This window comes from Grammomys surdaster, unplaced genomic scaffold (assembly GCF_004785775.1).
Source record: "Grammomys surdaster isolate TR1022 unplaced genomic scaffold, NIH_TR_1.0 220, whole genome shotgun sequence".
NCBI lineage: Eukaryota > Metazoa > Chordata > Mammalia > Rodentia > Muridae > Grammomys > Grammomys surdaster.
This window is the reverse complement of record NW_021604665.1, coordinates 12,027,075-12,049,028: the sequence shown is the minus strand read 5'-3', so window position 1 is coordinate 12,049,028 and position 21,954 is coordinate 12,027,075. Positions and strand designations below refer to the sequence as shown.

Sequence of the window (21,954 nt, the reverse complement as noted above, 5' to 3'; positions counted from 1 at the left end):
GAAACATAAACAGGCTTAGGGAAAAGACACCCTTCACAATAGTCACAAATAATATAAAATACCTTGGTGTGAATCTAACCAAGCAAGTGAAAGATCTGTATGACAAGAATTTCAAGTCTCTGAAGAAAGAAATTGAAGAAGATCTCGGAAGATTGAAAGATCTCCCATGCTCGTGGATTGGCAGGATTAATATAGTAAAAATGGTCATCTGGCTGAAAGCAAGCTACAGATTTAATCTCAAATTCATTTGGAATAACAAAAAACCCAGGATAGCGAAAACTATTCTCAACAATAAAAGACCTTCTGGGAGAAATCACCATCCCTGACCTCAATCTGTACTACAGAGTATGGTATTGGTACAGAGACAGGCAGGAAGATAAATGGAATAGAATTGAAGACCCAGAAATGAACCCACACACCTATGGTTACTTGATCTTTGACAAAGGAGCTAAATCTGTCCAGTGGAAAAAGGAGAGCATTTTCAACAAATGGTGCTGGTTTAACTGGTGGTTAGCATGTAGAAGAATGCAATTTGATTCATTCTTATCGCCTTGTTCAAAGCTCAAGTCCAAGTGGATCAAGGACCTCCACATATAACCAGATACACCAAAACAAATAGAAGAGAAATTGGAGAAGAATCTCAAACACATGGGCACAGGGAAAATTTTGCTAAACAGAACACCAATGGTTTATGCTCTAAGATCAGCAATAGACAAATGGGACCTCATAAAATTACAAAGCTTCTGCAAGGGAAAGGACACTGTCAATAGGACAAAAAGGCAGCAAACAGATTTGGGAAAGATCTTTACCAATAAAGGGCAAATATATACAAAGAACTTGAGAAATTATACTCCAGATAACCAAATAACCCTATTAAAAAAAGGGGTACTGAACTAAACAAAGAATTCTCAACTGAGAAAAATCAAGTGGCTGAAAAGCACCTAAAGAAATGTTCACCATTCTTAGTCATCAGGGAAATGCGAATCAAAACAACCCTGAGATTCCACCTCACACCAGTCAGAATGGTTAAGATCAAAAACTCAGGTGACAGCAGATGCTGGCGAGGATGTGGGGAAAGAGGAACACTCCTCCATTGTTGGTGGGATTGCAAGATGGTACAACAACTCTGGAAATCAGTTTGGTGGTTCCTCAGATAACTTGATATAGGATTACTTGAAGATCCAGCTATACCACTCCTGGGCATATATCCAAAAGATGCTCCAACAGGTAACAAGGACATATGCTCCACTATGTTCATAGCAGCCTTATTTATAATAGCCAGAAACTGGAAAGAATCCAGATGTCCTTCAACAGAGGAATAAATACAGAAAACGTGGTACATTTACACAATGGAGTATCACTCAGCTATTAAAAACAATGAATTCAAGAAATTCTTAGGTAAATGGATGGAACTAGAAAATATCATCCTGAGTGAGGTAACCCAATCACAAAAGAACACACATGGTATTCACTCACTGATAATTGGATATTAGCCTAGAAGCTTGCAATACTCAAGATGCAACTCACAGACCACATGAAGCTCAAGAAGAAGGAAGACCAAGTGTGGGTGCTTTGGTCCTTCTTAGAAGGAGTAACAAAATACTCAAGGGAGCAAATATGGAGACAAAGTGTGGAACAGGAACTGAAGGAGGGGCCATCTGGAGACCATTCCACTTGGGTATTCATCCCATGTGCAGTCACCAAAGGTAGATGCTGATGTGAATGTCAGGAAGTGAATGCTGACAGCAGCCTGTCTCCTTAGAGATCTGCCAGAGTCTGACATATACAGAGTAGGATGCTCACAGCTAACCGTTGAACTGATAATGGAGTTGCCAATGTAGGAGTTAGAGAGAAGACTGAAGAAACTGAAAGGGTTTGCGGCCCCATGGGGGAGAACAACAATACCAACCAACCATAGCTCCCAGGGTCTAAACCACCAGCCTGGGAGTACATAGGGAGGGACCCATGGCTCCAGCTGTATATGTAGGGGAGGGTGGCCTTTTTGGGCATAGGTGGGAGACGAGATCCTTGGTCTCACGAAGGCTGGACACCCAAAGTCAGGGAATTTGAGGGTGGGGAGGTGGGAGTAGGGGTGGGTGGGTGTGAGCACATCCTCATAGAAGCAGAAGGAAGGGGGATGTGGTAGGGGGTTCCTGGGGGGAGGAGAAATGAGGTACAGGGTTAACATCTGAAATGTAAATAAAATATCCAATAAAAAAATAAAATGTTCAACTTTCTCACCACAAAGCCTTTTTAAAAGTCAAAAATAAATGTTATGACAGCACTTCTTTGTCATGAACTCCGAAATGAAAACGTCACAGCAAGATTATCGGAGCAACAATGAAATGATTCTGTTAAATTTTATTTTATTTCCCTTTTTATGTGTATGACTGGTTTTTTTCTAAATGCATGTCTTCATACCACATGTGTGCCTGGTGTTCTCAGAGGTCAGAAGGCATCAAATCCCCTGAAACTGTAGTTACAAAAGATTGTGAGATACTATGTGGGTTCTGAGAATTGCACCCTAGTCCTCTGGAAGAGATGCTAGTGCTTTAAACTGCACAGCCACCTCTCCCACCCTTAAATGTATTTCTTGAAAAAGGCAAAATAAGAAGGACAAGATACCATCCTTCTATTGTAATTAGCATGCAATGGGTACAGTTTTGTCTGTTTGTGAGCTGTACAAGGTTTTTGTTTGGAAACACTGTAACTCTTAACTACAGGAAAGGCAAAACAAAACCAAGAACATGAATCAACACATTTTGAAAAAAAAGATTAGATTTATTTTCTTACTATGATTTATTGTGTGTCTTCTCATTTGTATAAATAATTTATAAATCGTAGCATCAGGATAAGACAGAATGGACTCTTAGCATAATAACAATGAACCGAGAACATGGTAAAAACAAGAAAATAAGATTATATAAAAGCTAACATTACTAAAGTAATGATTGCTATCAGAAAATAGAAGATGATGATGAGGAGGACAGGGAGGAGGGGGTTGAAGAGGAGGAGACCATTGTAGGAAGATCAGCTGCAGCCACCTCTACGAAAATGCCAGGGGCTGCTCAGCCACAAAGGCATCTCCTGCAGGAGGACTTAATTGAAAACTGTCTGAGAGATCAAGGATTGCTGACGCAGAAAATGCCGGCCAATCAAGAACAGCAGCTTATAAGAGATGTTTCCTTGGGACCAGTGAGATGCAGGTGGAGGAATTAAACGAGCTTGCAGCAGCCTGCAACGTTTCTCATTCACCTGTTCCCAGAGTCTGTGTCATTGACTTTTCACCACCTCACCTCCAGCCTCCCAGGGCAAGCAGTCCAGGAAATAAGCAACAGACTGTCTTATCATAGGATCTGCCTGACGATCAGAAAAGTCTTTTATGAAAAGTGACTTTGAAACACAGAAATAAATGCAATAGCTTAGTTAACAGAAGGTTTGAAAATACATTTTTATTAAAACTCTAAGAACAATAACTGCAAATGATCAGAACAAATGAATTTTGTTGAGTTATACAAACAGGAGAGAGACACAAGCTTTGCTTCAGTACAGACTGTCACAAGGTTGCCAAGGGACAACTTGTTTATAATCCTGTGGCTAGAATTCGGGGTTGGGGCCAAAAGAAAATTAAATAGAAGTACTCACAAACCATCCCTATGCTCCGACTGTATGCTGCTTGCTGACATGGCTTTGTACGTTGAAGAAAGGGATAAGAACAAACCAAAGGCATGTGTCAGGAAAGAAAAGACTGCCTTCTGTGCTGAGCAAGAATGACAGCACTGCAGACAGATAACTGACTTGAATTATATTTTGGACACAGCACTGTGCTACATGATGGCTTGGGTAGATTGGGTCTAGGACAGAAAGAGTGTTCAAGAAAGAAACAGATGTTTTAAGTTTTTAATTTGATCACTGAAAGTTCTACACACAAATAGATAGGACATGGGTCGTATTTACCTCTCATTTCCCTCCTTCAACTCCCCTAGGATTCCAATTACGTCTTCATCCCAACTTCATGGCTTCTTATTTATTCGTCCATTCACTCACTCACTTACTGTTTTGTTTCACACTGATTCCAATTGCTATGCCTAAGTATGCATGGGAGCAGGGTCATCAACTGGAGCTCAGGAAACAACCTAATAGTAAGCATATTCCTAATGAAAGGTGACTCACTTTTCACCAGCAGCCATAAACTGCCAACAGTTCCTCAGCTATGGGTGGCACCTGGGGATCTCCTGCTCCTTCTTTGCTGAGTTTTTTTTAAATCACATTAACTATTGTTTTTAATAATTTAGTTATTCATTTTACGCCCTGATCACAGCTTTTCCTCACTCCTCTCCTCCCTGTCTTTGCCCCCTCCCCACTCCCATTCTCCTCAGAAAAGTGGAGGCTTCCCTTAGATATCAACCAGCCTTGGCATATCAAGTTTCAGTAAGAGTAGGCCATCTTCTTTTATTGAGCTAGACAAGGCAGCCCGGTTGTGATAAACGGATCCAAAGTAGGCAATGCAGTCAGAGAAAGCCTCTCACTTTAGGAGTCCCACCTAAAGACCCAGCTGCTCAACTGTTACATACATGCAAAGGGCCTTGTTCCTTCTCATGTTGCATTCTGGTTGGCAGTTCAGTCTCTATGAGACTCTATGGACTCAGGTTAGTTAATTTTGTAGGTTTTCTGACCCCCTCCTGATCCTTCAATCTTCCCCCCTCCCCATACTTCCACAGGATTTCCCACACTTGAGTAATGTTTGGCTGTGTTTCTGCATCAGTTTCCATCAGTTTCTGGGTGAAGCCTCTCTGATGACAGTTATAATAGTCTCCTGTCTGCAAGTATAGCACAGTATCATTAATAGTGTCAGGGGTGGGCTCTATCTCACGGCATGGCTCTCAAGCTGGTCCAATCATTGTTGGCATTTTGATATATTCTGTTCTGTCTTTTACCCCTGCACGTCACATAGGTAAAAGAAATTGTGGGTCTAAGGTTTTGTAGCTGGGTTGGTGTCCTAGTCCCTCCATTGGAAGTCTTGCCTGTTTACAAGAGATGATTGGTTAAAGTTCCATATGCTCCATTGCTAGGGGACTTAGCTAGAGTCACCCTCAGATTCATTCCCTCTTTGCTGAAACCTTTAATTGGCTTGATTTTACACAGGCTTGTGAAAGTACACAGCTAGTGAATTCATGTGTGCAACAGCCACATCCTACCCAGAGGGATAGCCTCTCATACAGAGTGTTCCTTCCCGTCATCTGGCCCTTATATTCCTATATGCATTCTTGTTCCCTCATGTACATTGGTTGAGTGGGGGACGAAAATATTGACAGCTTCTGGGCTGAGCAACAGTGGTCTTTGCTCAGCCTCATGGTATCTTCTGCCATCATATTGAGGCAAGGTTAGTCTTAAGCACAGTGCACCTCAGTCTATGCACTGTTTTTTTGCTTCAGTAGAGACTGACGTAAGGATGATGGAAGTCTAGAGATTCCACTGCAGGAAAGACTGGCAGCTATTGATGTAATTCTCAAAACTAGGTTAAAAAGAGAGATGAGGTGGAAAAGGGAGAACCTAAGAGCTATGTACAGATTTTGAAATTTAATGGGAGATTTCTGCTTTTTAAATAAAATAGTCATTCTTTCCCCCACCATCTTCATAGTAAAGAAACATTGTGAATACATTTGAACCTTTAAATTGTCACCTTCTGACCTGGAGAGATGGCTCAGTGGCTAAGAGTGCTTTCTGGTCTTCAGGAAAACTGAGTTTGGTTCCTAGAACCCATGTTAGTAGCTTATTAGTGTGTTTAAACTCCCCCTCCAGGGATCAGACACCCTCTTATGACCTCTGTGGACACCTGTACACATGTACCACACGTTCACACAGACACACATATATAAAAAAAAAAGTAAATATGTCATTAAACAAAAATGACTTTGTTTGGCTGGAAGGCAGCAGGTTAGAAGGAAGACAAAACAAACAAACAAACAAACAAACAACTAGAGTGGTCCAGGTAAGGTACTCAAGGTATGGAGGAAAATGCAGATTCAGGAGACTCATGAAGAACACAGGAACAGAGGCCTGGTAATGCATGTAGTGAAAATATCTTTTGGTAGAGGATGATGTTAGCATTTTCAGCTTCAGTGAATGGACACTGAACAGTGACACTGTTCACTAAATATTACAGTGTAGGGAAACATGTTTATAAGAGAAAAATGAAGCCTTCATTCTTGAGTGTGAAATGTTTTTCATATGGAGTAAGCCACAGGTATAAACTTCAAATAGCACTAGACTAAAAGGAAGTTGAACTCATCTGTCTGCACATGGAAATCAAACTCTTGGACAAACAAGATATTTTAGGCAAAATATAGAATGAGAAAACATTTGATTGAATCTTCAAATTAAATTTTGGCTCCCATATGTTTGAATAGCATATTCTTCCAGAAATTAGCAATGTACAAAATATATCAACTTTATTATTTCATATCAGCATTTCCAAAACATTTTTGATTTAATTAATATTTTCTACAGAATTTTCTACAAAAGTCATTTGCTACAGAATACAGTCATTTGGAATTCCTTTGTAATGTATTTTTATGTATATGACAATTATATGTTATATATACACATTATATGTTACAAATATATATTCTACATATTTATAATTTATAAATATTTGTATATATCTATGACATGTTATAAATGGATCTTATAAATCTATAACCAAGAAATCTCAATCACTGATTCTGTAGAAAATAATAATTTATATATTATATAAATATATATTGTATGATAAAAATGAGATATATAGTATATTAAACATATATATATATATATATATATATATATATATATATACACATATATCATGGCAAACTTTAAATTTTACAGTCTGTTACACACAGGCTAACTAATATGATAACCTCCTGTAAATATGTTATATATTTAATTACAGTACAATACATTACTTTGTTTTCCAATGTTTCCTTCAGGCTTTCTCAACTTCTGTATGTCTTATAAGAAGGATTCACACATGATTGTAGGGCCAATCTTAAGGACATAGCAACTAAGTGTCCTTAAGAAATAGTACTTATCTAGCTTAAATCCAATTTGTCTTTGCCCTGGGGCTCTCCATACATGAGACACCATGAATCCAGTAGCATATGGTTTTAGAATCTCTGGTTGGTGTTCTACAGGACAGGAAAGGAGAACAGGAAACAAAGGAAGGAGCTTCACTTGTAGATTTTGTTTCTAATAGGACAATCCAAATGCCAACTTAATATATTCAAGCTAGCTACTGTGAATGTCAGTAGTGGGAGGAGCTTCTGGTCTTGGGTTCTCAGAAGTGTCTGTGGAACCTGGCTGTCCTGATTCTTGGAAATAACTGACCTGTCTGAATGCCACAGTCACTTATTTGACACGGTAGAATACTGTTGTTTGTTTTTGCATCTCTCTTCAAAGGCTTCATAGAACATTTTGAAACCAAGTCTTCTGTCACCATGTTCAGTTGGCACACATTAAGTTCAATCCACCTTTCTTCAGTGTTTTTAAAAGAATACAAAGGGGGAAATAAAAACACAGACCCACGTATAAAAACTATGGGTTTACCACTCAAGTGACTCTTGGTTTAATTTCTTGCCCTGGAAGACTGTAACATTAACTGACTTACTTAACTTCCTTGTTCTCCAATTTTGCAAAGGACATTTTCAGGTCAAATGCGGTAAAGTATCTAAGGTATTTAGCAAATTATCTTAAATATCAAAATACTCAGCAAATTAGGCATCTCATATTTAAAAGGTCATGTCAAAATCATCTTCTAACCATTTTGAAAGTATAGGATACTGTATATGTTATTAAATAGACATATTTCTACATAATTTTCTGAAAATTAAGCCCACAGAAAACATACACATGTTACATTTGCATTCATTGTGACTGTGAACTTGATGGATGTGTTTTCTAGGCCTTGATGACTTCAAGTTGTCTGTCTGTAAACACAGTGACATGGAAAAAACATTTTACTTATGCTGCTTCAAGCTAATTTATGCCTTATTTATAGTTCCAGAATCAGTGGGAACCAAGATTAAGCTTGAAATGCAAATTCTGCTTTTAACTGGATAGAAAGGGACACAAACGTTGTTACAGTACACGAAGTCAAACTTTTATTTGAAAGCTGAATTCCATATGTAATGAAAATAGTTTTGAACCATACATATCCATAAGCATAATACAAACACCGTCTACAACACAAACACATTTCAATAAAGATCTACTGTGAACATTAATCTCAGTGAAAAATGGAAAAGCTGATTGGGTGAACCTGCTCCCCATACCTTTTGTCTTTTTATGATGCAGTCAGTTTAAGATACAAAACAACGTAAGCTTTGGCTCAACACTACTTACCTCACTATAGTAACACTAGGGCACATCTACTACCACAGACCACAAACCAGTCCTAATACAACCAATTCAAAGTTGTTACAAGAGTTACGCCTTCATGGCATGTAAACATATTTAGGATTTCAATTGGCAAATATGTTTTAAATACTTAGAAAAGCAGCCGACATCTCTCCTATTGTCCTCTATCTCTTCCATGAGTATAAAATAGCATAAGTCCATTGTGCTCTACACTTTCTTTTTATAAACATGGGTACATCTAAAATATCAGATGCCTTTATACCAAGAGAATAAATTCACTGAGTTCACATCTTATAAATATGCATGCAGAATTAGTGGAAAACACTTTTGTATAGCAAAGACCCTGCTTAATTTTCTTCTGATTAATAATTTTCCATGGCATGTGCAAATTGTACTCCTCTCTTAGCAGCAGATTTCATTTATTTTCTGTAGATCTGTTTTCTATAAAAATATATTTATGTGCTTAGAGGGGAAAAAGTTGAGTTGGTGTATATGGGGGTGGCTTTTTGATACATAATTTGATTACACGTTTGGTGATGAGATTCAAAGGCATCTTAGATTTTATCACTTGTAAATTTTTCTTCATACAAAAGAACACCCTGTGATAGCGATCATTAGCACTTTGTAGCACAGTTTGAAGTGAAGTATTTCATCATCGTGCCTAAGGTTTCTATATATAATATGTATAGAACCTGGAAGAGAACACGGATTTTCCTGACCCTCAAACATCTCCCTCTGAAGTTAGCCCCATTGACAATCCTTGAGATTATATACAATCACTTACATTAAAATCATATTGTCAGTAGACTACAGAATCTTACTGCAAAATCAATTAAGAACAAAATTGTACACACCAGCAGCTGCCTCATGACTCAGTGGACATCTTCCAAACAATTATTGCCCGTTTGTAATCAGTATTGCACGTCATAGAGTCTGCCACTCATGGAGACAGAAAAAGAATAAAATCTACTTTACCAGTTGAATTCGTTTTCATTTGAATGTATTGAATAATATAATTCTATAATTAAAATAAAAAAGTCCATGGAGCTTGGCCTGCTTTGCTGAAGAGTTACAACAGAAAGTTCAGAGAGGCTAGCAAAGGTGTTATAAGCCAATCTCATGTTCCAACGGCTAAGGAAAGAATGATAAGATCCATTTGAAAGAAAAATGTAAGTATTTGTGTCATCTTCTGACTCAAAGATTATTAAACTCATAATGAATCCATTCTGAATTTTTGGGTATTATTTTTAACTTACATGACCCTTTCCCAGCCACATTTTGATGACAAAGAGGAGACAGAATAATAACATAGTTACTGTCATTCTCATCCTTTATTTCTCTGGGTCTCAGCACAACAAGTCCTCCCATAAAAATAGCACATAATGACGGATCTTTCAGAAATCTGTGACCCAGGCATCAGAAAGGGCTGGAGATCTGTTTGCACAACTGGACTTCTGGATCCTTACACTCCCACAGGCTTTCATTTGGTACTTCCAGGAGAGCAACTGGATACTGTGATCCACGGGTTTTCCAAAAAAAAGGAAAGAAAAAAGAAAAAAGAAAAAAAAAGAAAAAAAGAAAAACCAAAACCAAAACCAAAATCAACCAAAACAACAACAACAACAACAACAACAACAACAAAAAATCAAGAACAAAACCCCCCAAACAAAAACAAGCTTTTCCTGCCTATGCATTCTGGAGGATGAATGTGGTTAAAAGTATGTTTCATATTTATTACTGCATTAACTCTTTTACATGTCCACAATTTTAATTCCCAAGCAACATAATGCATCATACCAATTAAACATGAAGAGTGAATACTATGGCCAGTAATTATACAAACTAAAGTTAAGTCTGTGAACCAGTAGCACTTAACACAGTTAATAATTTCATGGTGAGGCTAAAAAGTTTCCATTAAATGTGAAAGCAAATACTAATATTTAATGTTTACTTATATGTATGCAGAGTCCTTCAAGAGATTTCTAAAGTGCCCTGAACCTTATGTACCATTTTAGATGGACTGGTAGCCCACATGCCAGAAACTAAAGTCCCTGAATCTGTACTAACTTTGATAGAAGAAAAACATTTAAAAAAATCATATCACTACAAATACATTTACAATATGATATAAACTAACAGGTACATTCAAATTTCTACTGTAGATAATTTTCTTTTTGGAGTGATAGGGTAGGAATCCATTCCAAAACTTATTTTGAAAAATATGAATGCATTTCCCTCTATGATTATATAATATTTTATTTTGAGACTGCATGAGGGAGAGAAATATAAGAACAGGATCCAATTTTTCACATAGTCTTGTACTTGAAGCCCCATGTTATTGTGTTTAGCCCCAGAAGGATAAAAATGGTATCTTACTATACATATTCTAGCTGTACAGTCATGCCTATTAATGTTCTTTTTCTCACTTTAAAATAAAACAGTATGTTTTAAACTGTGTAAATATTAACATAATATGTACAATGCATTCATGAAATACACTCAAGGGTCCCAGTATATAAACATAAAGGCTGAAAGCCCTAAACTTACAAGTAAAGATATAAAATCAAGACATCTACACCTTCCTGTTTTTAAAATAACCTCTGACCACCACTCCCTTTTGCAGCTCCAGTTAGTCCAAGCTGAAAGAAAGAGAGAGAGAGAGAGAGAGAGAGAGAGAGAGAGAGAGAGAGAGAGAGAGAGAGAGAATGGAAGGAAGGAAGGAAGGAAGGAAGGAAGGAAGGAAGGAAGGAAGGAAGGAAGGAAGGAAAGAAAGGATGAGTCCCATGACTGGCAGAAATTAAAGACAATCATCCAGAAATTGATAATATTGTAACCTGTGTAAAGATGGCAGTCTCTGGGCAAATAGTTAGGAGCTCAATAAATACGAGTGGTATGATTATCTAAGACTTTAGCTACTAAAATTTTAAATAATAACTTTAGACTGTATAGATTCCAGGGGATGTTTAATAAGACATTCATGTTCCTTTTTTACATTTTAAATATCCAGCTTGCTTGCTTACAATCTTTTAACCTGTAGTGAATCGAAGTCACTAAAACAGTTCCTCAAAACTAAGTATAATTGTTCGTCCAGAGAGAAACCCACACAGTTAGCAACATCAATGCACACACACTGAACAGGAGAACCAGGCAGATGTGGAGTATCTTAAATGGAAACTTTGGATTTAGTCAAAGTGGATCTAAGTACAGGATTTGTTTCGTGTTCTGCATTTTGAGCACCTGAAATCAAAACCCAAAATGAAACACAGGCCTGAAGTACTTGGCATCTGATTTTTTTTTTCCTTTTTCTTTCTGAAGGCAGTGCTATTTTTCTCAGCAAAATTGCAGAATATCAACCTCTGGAAACGCGTTTCCACCTCTATATAAAAGGCCTTTCTCCCCTTAAGAGACCAGGGAGATCCGTGAATGAATGTGCTGTGCTTATGCCCGGAGCGGGAAGGTGGCGGTTGAACTTCCGTTGCTTTCAACAGATCCCTTCTCCTTAGCTCCGGTGTAGGCGCCAATAAATGATCCATCTTCGTTGAATATGGACTGATCTCCCTCTCCGTATTCCACTAAACTGTCAGCACTCTCTGTGGGCTGCATGTTCCTATTCAGGGACCGAAGGCTTCCCTTGAGCGGCTTTTCATCACTGTCGCTAGAAAACAAAACAAGACAACACTAGGTCTAACAGGTTCTATACTTTTCAGGTTATTCATACTAACGCAAGTGACAGAGACATACAACCAAGATGACACATCCATAAATAAGTATTTAAAAAGCCATAACCAATTTTCTTCATTCTGAGTAACTAAGGAACACTTTACTATTTTTTTACACTTCCTTTTCCCTTTGAAACAAAACATTCCTTTGGAGTATGAATATGCCCTTACCTAGATCTCACTGTCTGGTCACCAGAATTGCAATCAATGTTTTATTGCTGTTTATAAGACACTTACAGCAACTGCTACCCAATGGTTGAAGACAGAAGACAAATGTTACGTTCCTTGCTTTATACATTGTTATTGTTCTTGGTCCCATTGTTTTGATTTTTTAAATTTCTTCTTTTGATCATATAAAACACCCTGATTAAATACAATAGGTTTCTCCCTCTCTCCCCCCACCTCCACACATCAAAGTAGAAAGAGCATTTGTTGAGAAGATAAAAGGCTTGAGCTCAAAGGAGAAGGTAAGATAGCATAGAAAATGGAAAGGTATGAACAAAGCAGTATCTATACGTATAGAACTGTATAATAAAAATTTCTAAAAGAAAATGTAATTATGAATACTATTTATGTAGTATCTGCTGTGTTTTTCCCTCATTACAAGAAGAAAATCTGAAGTCATTATTTTTGATAATATCTGACTTAAAAAGTCTTCAGTACCAGTTCCCAAGTGACTAGATGGCAAGAACTATCTGTCTTTGACTGACACTCCATTGGGAGAGGGAAAATTCTCACAGTGAAGTTCTAAAAATAAAGCAAAATTTATAAAAAGAGATGGTATTGGTTTAGGGGACAGACAATGAGTAACAAAGGCATATATCCAAGGGCAAAGTATATAAGAAAACTCTTAAAAAAATAAATAAAAAAAAAAGAAAACTCTTGAAACATGGAAACAGCAAAAGTTTGCCGATGAATGTAAAGTTTTAGGATAAAATTTCAGAAATAATATAAGGCTGTAACTAAACAATGTAGGGAAATGTGATCTATCCTTTCAAAGGAACTGCAAAGTGTAGACAAGTCTATGGACAAGAACTAGATTTAGTTTTGTTTTCTTTCTCCTTATAAGACCTCAATAATCCCTTCCAAATAGAATTTTAGCCATTGTATAATGCTCACCCCTTAAATGTATGCTGATTCAGCACAGCATAATCAATAGAATATGCTAGAGCAGTGAGATATAAGTTCTTTTTTATTGGATATTTTATTTATTTACAATACAGATGTCATCCCCTTTCCCCATTTCCCCTCCCTAGACCCCCCTATCCTATAACCCCTCTTCCTTTATGCTTTTAAACCATTTTGATTACATGCATGTATTAAGGTCAGTTCTAGGTTGAAGGTCTAGCAATACAATAGATGCAAATAGTCAAGGAACAAGCAATACAATGAACACAAATAGTCAAAGAAAAAGCAAGGCATTAAACCCAATTATGTGAAAACCTCAGTGATCACTGTCTCTAAAGGCTTATCAGGATGAAGAAAGTGTCTGAGCCTACTTCCCTGTCCTAGCCCAAGGATATTTTCATGTCTGAAGCCTATTTCCTTGTTCTAGCCTAAAATTTATATTCCTGTCTGAAATTACTTCTTGTCATGTTGCCCTGTTGATAGCCTTTTTTTTACACTCACACACTGAGTCATGTTCTCCCAAGTAGTTAGTTACTTTATTTTCTAAGTACTAACTTATCTCTTAGATGGTTCTTGTCCCTGAATCCTCATCATGCAGAAATAGTCATTTATTTTTTAGGTCTTGAATTCTAATTGCTTAATCAAATCTTATTTGAACATGACTGAGGTTTTTCTGTTTGTTTGAAGTCTAGGCTCATGTATAGAACTGGGTCTGTGTTGGGGGTTGGTCTGGTGCTGTGTATACACATGCAAAATTCAGAACCACAGGATGAGGTTGCCCCAGATGGGTGGAATCTTACATATACCAGGCTCTGTTGTGTAAGCTTTGCTCCTCAATTTACAGGTATTGGTTAAATAAAAGTGGCTACAGCTAATTACTGAGGAGAATAGAAGTAGGTGGGGCTCCAATTACTGGGCTAGGGGTTGTAAATAGGAAACATGAGAGGAAGTATGAGAGGATGAAGGAGGGAGAAGGAGAGAGAAGTTGGAGAAAACAGGAGGTCTCAATTAGACAGATGGACCATGAGCACATAGCCAAGTGAAATGCCACCTGAGGATAGACTGATGGGACAGAAACAACCCCAGAGAGACTGAAACAGCAAGTATTTGGGGGAAAACAGCTGAGAATTGTAGCCATTGTATCATATAAAAATATAGCCTGGGGTAATTTGCCCAGTAATTGTACTAAAGCTAGTTAAATAAATCTGGTAGTCTCAGTATCTTATCTATGAGCTAACTGAGTGTAGAGATAAATATTTACTTTTAAAAACTCATTTACAGGTTTGGAACCTCTTTACTTTTATAAATGTGAATGGCAGAATTATAATCTGTATCTGTGATGCAAACTTAATGTAATCAGGTTCATAACAGCAACACTAAGAGTGGATCTAAAGTGTTTCTGCTACATAGTTCATGGGAGCATCACATGTGACATGTGTTTTACACTGAGCTTCAACTAAGGAATTTTGATGCTCACAGCTATCCAGACTGTGGTCCATACCTCTGCCCTGTACATAATATTTCAGTTCTTACAAAAAATAGATTACAGTAGAATGAAAAGAAAAAAAGAAGAAAAGAAGTAAGGAAGGAACAAAACATAGAAGAAGAAACAAAGGGAGGAAGGAAGGGAGAGGAGCAGGAAAGGAAGGAGAGAGAGATGAAATAGGAGTGGGGTTAGAATGGGGAGATGTTCTGATAAAATATCCTTTAGAAAGTTACTGTGGTGTAGTTCCTCTACTTCAAGTATGAACAAAGCATTTTCTCCACTTGACAAACATGATGAAAATGTTCCAAACTGATCACCATATATAAAGCTACTCTTACCTGTATTCACCAAAAGTTTCATCTTTTGCTGACTGAACTTCTGGATCTGGGTGTAAATCTTCCTTTTCTTTTACTGAAACAAAAAGTTTAATGTAGTCTTAACATCATCCAAAGACATTGTAAAGACATGACAGCATGGCTGCTGAAAGGTGGATAGTCAAAACATTCTGTGCAAAAATTTTATACTTGCAATACTAGTTTTCTGAGCCATATGCTTAACATATAAGTTACTTTTCATTTAATCAGAAAAGATAAGATATTTTCAGAGTTCTACTTTTTAGGTGGTTGTGGCAATTTTTTTCATGCCATTTTGCCATATCAAATGGGTACTTACCTTACTGAAAGCATCCCAATTACATTATTCCGTCAATGAACATAAACTACTCAATATTCATTTTTTCTCCAACTACATGAAGCTCCTAACTGACCATTGACATGAAAACCAGTTTGCCTACACCCCCAAAATGAATCATTAGGTGTTCTGCATCAATATTTTACTCAAAACTACTTCAATGATCAAAATAATCAATGACACCACAGCTTTATAAATAATTATTTGAGCAATTATGGGGATGGCTCACTTGGATAAAGTGTCTGTCAAACAAGTATAAAGAACAATGCTATATCAAATCACTCATATGAAAAAGCCAAGCTAGATGACAACCAGCTATAATCCCAACTCTGGGGAGGTGGAAACAAAGATCACAAATTTATTTGAAACATCGAGACCTCAGACCTAGGCTAGTCAGGAACATAGTTGCTCTGTAAGTACAGGCCAGAATGAGTGCCAACGTTTTATTAACTATCTCCCACAACATATTTCATATATAATGTACTATAAAGTTTTATCTGTGTAACTTTTATGAAAGCTTCCAAAGAATGATTCCCAGCATATGAGACTCAACGTTGAAAGTCACATTAAGCCATTGTATTACCTGAATACTTTCCACCTCTGTTCCTCTTCACAAAGCAAATAGTTAAAAGTATCAGTGTAAGAAGAGCAATTGCACACATCAGTCCAATAAACCATCCTTGAGTAGAAATGTCATCATATAAGCCAGCGTACTCTGTTGTACAAAGAGAAGGCACAACGTTGACCTCTAGAATCAGTCCATAATATTACATTTATACTGGGGCACAATAAGCTATCATTTTTCATTGATAAAAAATTTTTTCTTTGAACCCATGGGAAATAAAGTAAATAAAGTAAAATAAAGGGCATTTTGTTGGGACACACTAAGAAAGAGCCTTTTTCCAGTTGCATTTAGATTAGAAGATGAGAATCAGAAAGAATAGTCAAGTTAAATGCAGAAGCAGCAGCAAGCAAGCCACAGCACAAGCTGCCTGGGTTGCAAGCAGATCATCATGGCGCCTCTGTGAGCTTTGGTTTGCTTCAGTTCCTCTTTTAGTTTCTGTTATTAACAGGTGTTAATTAGCAGGAAATTTTTTTAGATGATTACCCAGGCATACCCAGTAAGGGAAAGCATGGGGTCTTTGTGACATAATTTAACTCTTGGAAGGCTATGTATACCAACAAAAAACTGAAATTATGCCCGTTAACTTTTAATATAATATCATATATATGTAAAATTAAAACATAGGACACGGTGAATTGCCTAAGATTACTGTCCATACAATTTCATTTCTCACCTCTCCCTCTTGTCTCAATTACATCTTGAAAAATGCTATCGTTATCACCCCAATTCTTAGTCATTAGGTGAACAATATGTTCCGCTCCCGGCACAAGTACCTCTACAGGGTGAATCTTTTGGGTAAGATTTACTCCTTCTGTTATCTTCCTGATACCTTTACCTAAGAAAGGTACACAGTTAAATCATGTGAATCTCAATCACTGAAAAGCAGGAGAGAAATGTAAAAAAGTATATATATGTCATTTTTTTGAGATGAAGAAAAAAATTCATTTTGGCATTTTTTTAAATTTTAAATAGCTCTTGAATTATCGATGGATCCAGAAAATAACATTTCAAGATTTTTCTCTTAAAATGTTGAAAATGAATGAATGCAATGACGTCAGCTCATGGACATTTACTGATAAAATGGTACTATAAATCTGCCAAGTCATGTGAATGGCTCAATACCAAACACAGACTCAAAAAACAAGAAGCAAAAACAAAACAAAAACAAAAACAAAAAAAAGCTTTCAATAACATTTTGCATTGTTTGAATTTTTCACTGCTAGTGAAAAGTTGGATGCAGCCTCTTTGGCTTATGACTACAAACAACATCTTGATTTTAACTATTTTTCATTAAATGCATAAACACATTGTTGCCTTGGTCTGCTTTTGTTCTGGTAAGATGGCATCACAATGTATCTATATAAAAATTACTTTAAATTAGACTCTTCAGCTAGATTTAAGTGCAGGTTTATAGGTACATTTAAATGGAATGGCTTCATTGAGATTTGAAACGTGTATAAAATGAATACTTTTTTCAGAGGAATTATCAATTATATGTCAAGAACTTAATCACTGAACCCCAGAGTAACAGATAAAAATGAGCCCAGTTTAATGAATATACATTAATTTCTGTTCCTGTAATTACATGTGTAAATATGGGCATTAAATGCATAATTTCACTCAACTCAACATAAAATGTAAATTGGTAAATATTAACAATTTACACATGAAATGAAATAAGACCCCTAATAATAATATAATGGATGATAGATGATGAAATTCTGTGTTAAGTGGGCATAGGACAGAACAATACTTGGTCATAACTTTTTATCAAAAAATAAAACCAAGGTACATGACTACTGAACAACAATGGATTTCATTTAAAAGGATGTCACAGAAGAAACAAAGCCAGTTATACATAGAAGCAAAGCTTTTAGAATGAATTACTATAACAGAATGGAGTTAATGCTTACTTTAAAACCCAGAAATATTAGCATGTCACTTAGTGCAAGCTTTTACAAAACACAAACACAAGTGATATCTTCAAACCAGAAATGATGCCAAAGCATATTCTAACTCCATCCTTCCCTCTTTAGTTAGGGAATCACCTTCAAACTGGAGTGATTACCAGAAAACAAAAGTCCAAGTATTAAAGCACACACTTTCAACACCACAGTCTTACAATGTGCTCCCCTAATCAAATGTAGGAGAAGAAATAGTTACAAGTAGTAGATTCAATAGATTTTAATTTTAAGTTATGATTATTAGCATTCTTAGTGCAGCTGAAATATATCTCCTCTGTAGAACTATATAATATTCAAAGATTATGTTGATGTTTAGTGGGAAAGCAATTATAATTTACAACATGGCAATATGTCTACAGAAGAGAAATCAGCATCAACAGGGGGAAAGGGCAATAGCTGGAATACTGAAAATGCAGATCCCTGGAAAAGAACACAAACACCTTAGTATGGCATATTTTTTTTTAACAGCCAAAAATAGGATAGTGAAGAAACATGTCTTTATACACTGAAGCATGTTATTTCTAACTTCAGTATGCAATAAAGTAGCATCAGTTATGAAACCACTCATCAAGAATTACACTCTCCAAACAATTTTGTCAAGCGTGAATGCAATCAAGCCTTGTTTTACCAAAGTAAATAGTAGAATGTAGAGAATAGCTAAGACATTTCGCTGGACACATTTTTTCATGCTTCAATTTGTCAAGAATGGGGCTAATATCTCTCCTGATAAATTGTCGCTTCTCTCAAAAAGCGCAGCCATCTATAGGCCTTGACATCTTTTATGAAGAAGATGGAATTTGAATATTTAGACCACTACTCTTGGCCCTACTGTGAAATGAATATTTGATGCTAGTTTGAACCCTTGAGAAAAAAATTTTCCTTAGTAACTAGAACATTGTTACCCTCTTGCAGTTTAATATTTTTGCTAGATTAGTGAGCACTTCATTTCATTTGTTGTTTATTTTATGCTCAACTCATGGGTTTGGGAGAAATGCTATTTGAATACTCTTCCTATATAAGCGACTTTAAGGTTAGAGGAAAAAACACAGACCCAAAGTTTTATAAATAGGATGGGAACAATAAAAAGGAGAAACTGATAAAAAGTTCAGAGTTTAACAATTCCTGTCAGGAATACAATGGATGGTGGTGATTCACACATTTGAGTGGCTCACAATGTTTCATTAATAAATGATGCACAATTTTATTTTCTTCCGTAGTTCTCTCCTATCCCTGGTATTCTCCCATAGATCTAATTCCCTATATTCCCTATCTACAGTTCTGAAAACAACTCAGAACAGAATTATATTTGCCATATACTATTTGTGAGTGTATGATATCGTTTTCCTTATTACTCTCTTCCATTTACTCCTTTCTCTTCTCTCAAATCCTCCTACGTCTGACAACTCAAATCTCACAGTAGTCTCACTTTTTTAACTTTATGCAAACATCAGTTATTGAACACATTTTGCTTTACTACCTAATCTCCTATTTCAATTTTGATGCACTGTGAATATTATAGATCAGCAAGAAAAAGTCCTAAAATTGTCACTGGAGAAATAATTTTGCAAGGTATATTGTTACAATATAGGGAAAAGATAGAAACATATAATTTGATTATAGCTATGCTACATATGAGATCACAGACTGGTAAGTCATTTTCAATTACTACTTAGCTCGAATCACCACACAGTAAAATTAAACTTGACAAATGAATTCATGTACTATAAGTTAGGTCAAGTTGTGAAAATGGTATATATTGGCTCCCTTACTGTAAAATATATGCCAAAGTAAAAGATAAAAAGATTTTAGATCAAAATATTCTCCAAAGAAAACTATCTCTCTAACTCTGTGAGAAAATTTACAAGCCATGTCCACTTATTTTACCTACGTAGATGTCCCTGACCTTTTTTATACACTGAGCTATGGTTTAGTTAATCAGAAACACACTAATGTGATCATTACAAACAAGATCAGTAAATTTTGTTTCTGTTTTGGTGGAACAAAGAGTGTCAGATAGATCTGAGTCCATCATTTCTAATTTACAGAGACGTGGTTCCTGTACTTTAGTGTGACTGTGTGAATGCACAGCATGCAGAAGGTTCATGTACTTACTCCCCTCTCCTAGTGTGGCACCTTCCTCACTTATTGGCTTCCCACAGCCTTTTGAGGTGCATGCTCTCAAGTAGAATTTGTATTTCGTTGTTGCGTTGAGGTTGGAGAGATGCCAGCTGGATTTAGATGGAGTAGTAACGTTGATTTCATTTAATTCTCCAAGCTCGTAGGTGTCGTTTACTGAAGAAATAAGCATGAAATTAGTGATTCAAAGTTCTTCACAATCGAAGTTAGTGTTTTGTATTTTTGTTTCTATTTATTGAAAAAGTTGCTATCGTTATTCATCACTGTCAACTCTATCTCTGTACACAGATTTATTATCACTATATCATCTAAGAGAACACCAATCGTAAAACCCATTCCAGAATGAGACTCAGTGGCTGGTAAGCTAGGGATTTAAATCTAAACTATAGCCATTGACTATATAAGAGAACACCAATGTTAAAAACCCATTCCAGAATGAGACTCAGTGGCTGTGTAAGCTAGGGATTTAAATCTAAATTATAGCCATTTCACTCTGAGTCACCAGCTGAAAATGGAGATGACCTTAACAATTTGTTATGTATGTTAGACATTTTTCCATTACTGAATGTTCACTGGACCCTTGTTATAAATTCTCTCCATTTTTATTCTTATTTGCGATAATTAATAATGAAGCACAATGCTTGTTTTACGTTTTCTAGGGTTTCTCATTTAAAATGTGGTTTCAGGTAAGCATAGATGGATTGGTGACAAAATTATTCCGCATCCTAGTGCATTGGAGGCAACACAAATAAAAAGCACATTTAGTATTTCCAGTCTCCTGGATATAATTTAGCAATGCAATTCACTATGGAATTCTAGTCACTGACTTTTCATTATTGTTTGACTGACTAGATGCTGTGATGTACTGTTACTGCAAAGCTCCATCAGAGAGTACAGAAACAGAGATGGGTAGCCAAGGAGAGTATCAATATAAAAAATATTGTGCGATCCCAGCATCATTGGATATTGACAGTCAGAAGTGACTAGGGGAAGGGCTGTCACTTATTTCAGTGGCCTCCCAAAAAATCACAGATAAGTTGTCCATTCTCTGTAAATACTCTCCTACTCATGCTCATGCAAGCAATCTTAACTGAACACAGTAGACCACACACATGAAAAAAGACATGGAAATAGGAAGGAGATTTACTGGGAAGAAGGGGATTCCATAGAAGAAGGAGGATGAGACAGGGTAATGCATAAGATGAACTAAATTTTATTATAAACATATCAGAAAAATCAGAACACATTAAAAATTTTAAAGTGGGGAAATTTACTGAAGGTGCAACATATTTGCCTTTATAAAACCAAGGCTTGCAGTTAACTTAATGAAAATCAGGACATCTCTGAGCTCAGCATATAAAGAATCAATGAACCACTGAACTGATGAATGAATTACAAGTTTTTAAGTATCTACTGTGCTCTGAACACTATGTTAAATGCAAAAAAGAAAGAAAAGGCTAAGTAATATAGGGACACATTTAAAGTCTGAAGATGCTAATGGCAAGAAAACAAGTAGGAAAAAACCCCTCTTTCTCTCATAAAAGGGACATTTACTATTTGCACAAAATACCTTCCTTATTCGGTACAAGGCAATTACATCAAGAAACCAAGTAGTAATCTAAACATTGTGAAGACAGTAATATTTTGGTCACTTTATCACCATTAAACACTACAGAGTCATTGACATAATTAGTAAAATCAATACAGGATCTAGAGACAGTATATACCACTCTGATATATACAAACAGCAATTAATTAGAGTGGGGAAGAGCAAAACGGCATACTCCATAAGATACATCCAACATTTAA

General features: G+C 36.3%; 1 protein-coding gene across 1 annotated transcript in view; it reads right to left on the bottom strand.

The window, feature by feature from the left end:
- Positions 1-11,800: 11,800 nt before the first annotated feature.
- Positions 11,801-21,954, bottom strand: part of Chl1 (cell adhesion molecule L1 like) — a 148,085-nt gene continuing 137,931 nt past the window's right edge. The window contains exons 23-27 of the mRNA XM_028773100.1: positions 20,122-20,301; positions 16,719-16,880; positions 16,004-16,135; positions 15,069-15,141; positions 11,801-12,052 (exon numbers count right to left, since the gene is read on the bottom strand). Coding sequence (XP_028628933.1) covers positions 11,836-12,052; positions 15,069-15,141; positions 16,004-16,135; positions 16,719-16,880; positions 20,122-20,301 — 764 coding nt within the window. The 3' untranslated portion in view covers positions 11,801-11,835. The remainder of the gene's footprint in view (positions 12,053-15,068; positions 15,142-16,003; positions 16,136-16,718; positions 16,881-20,121; positions 20,302-21,954) is intronic.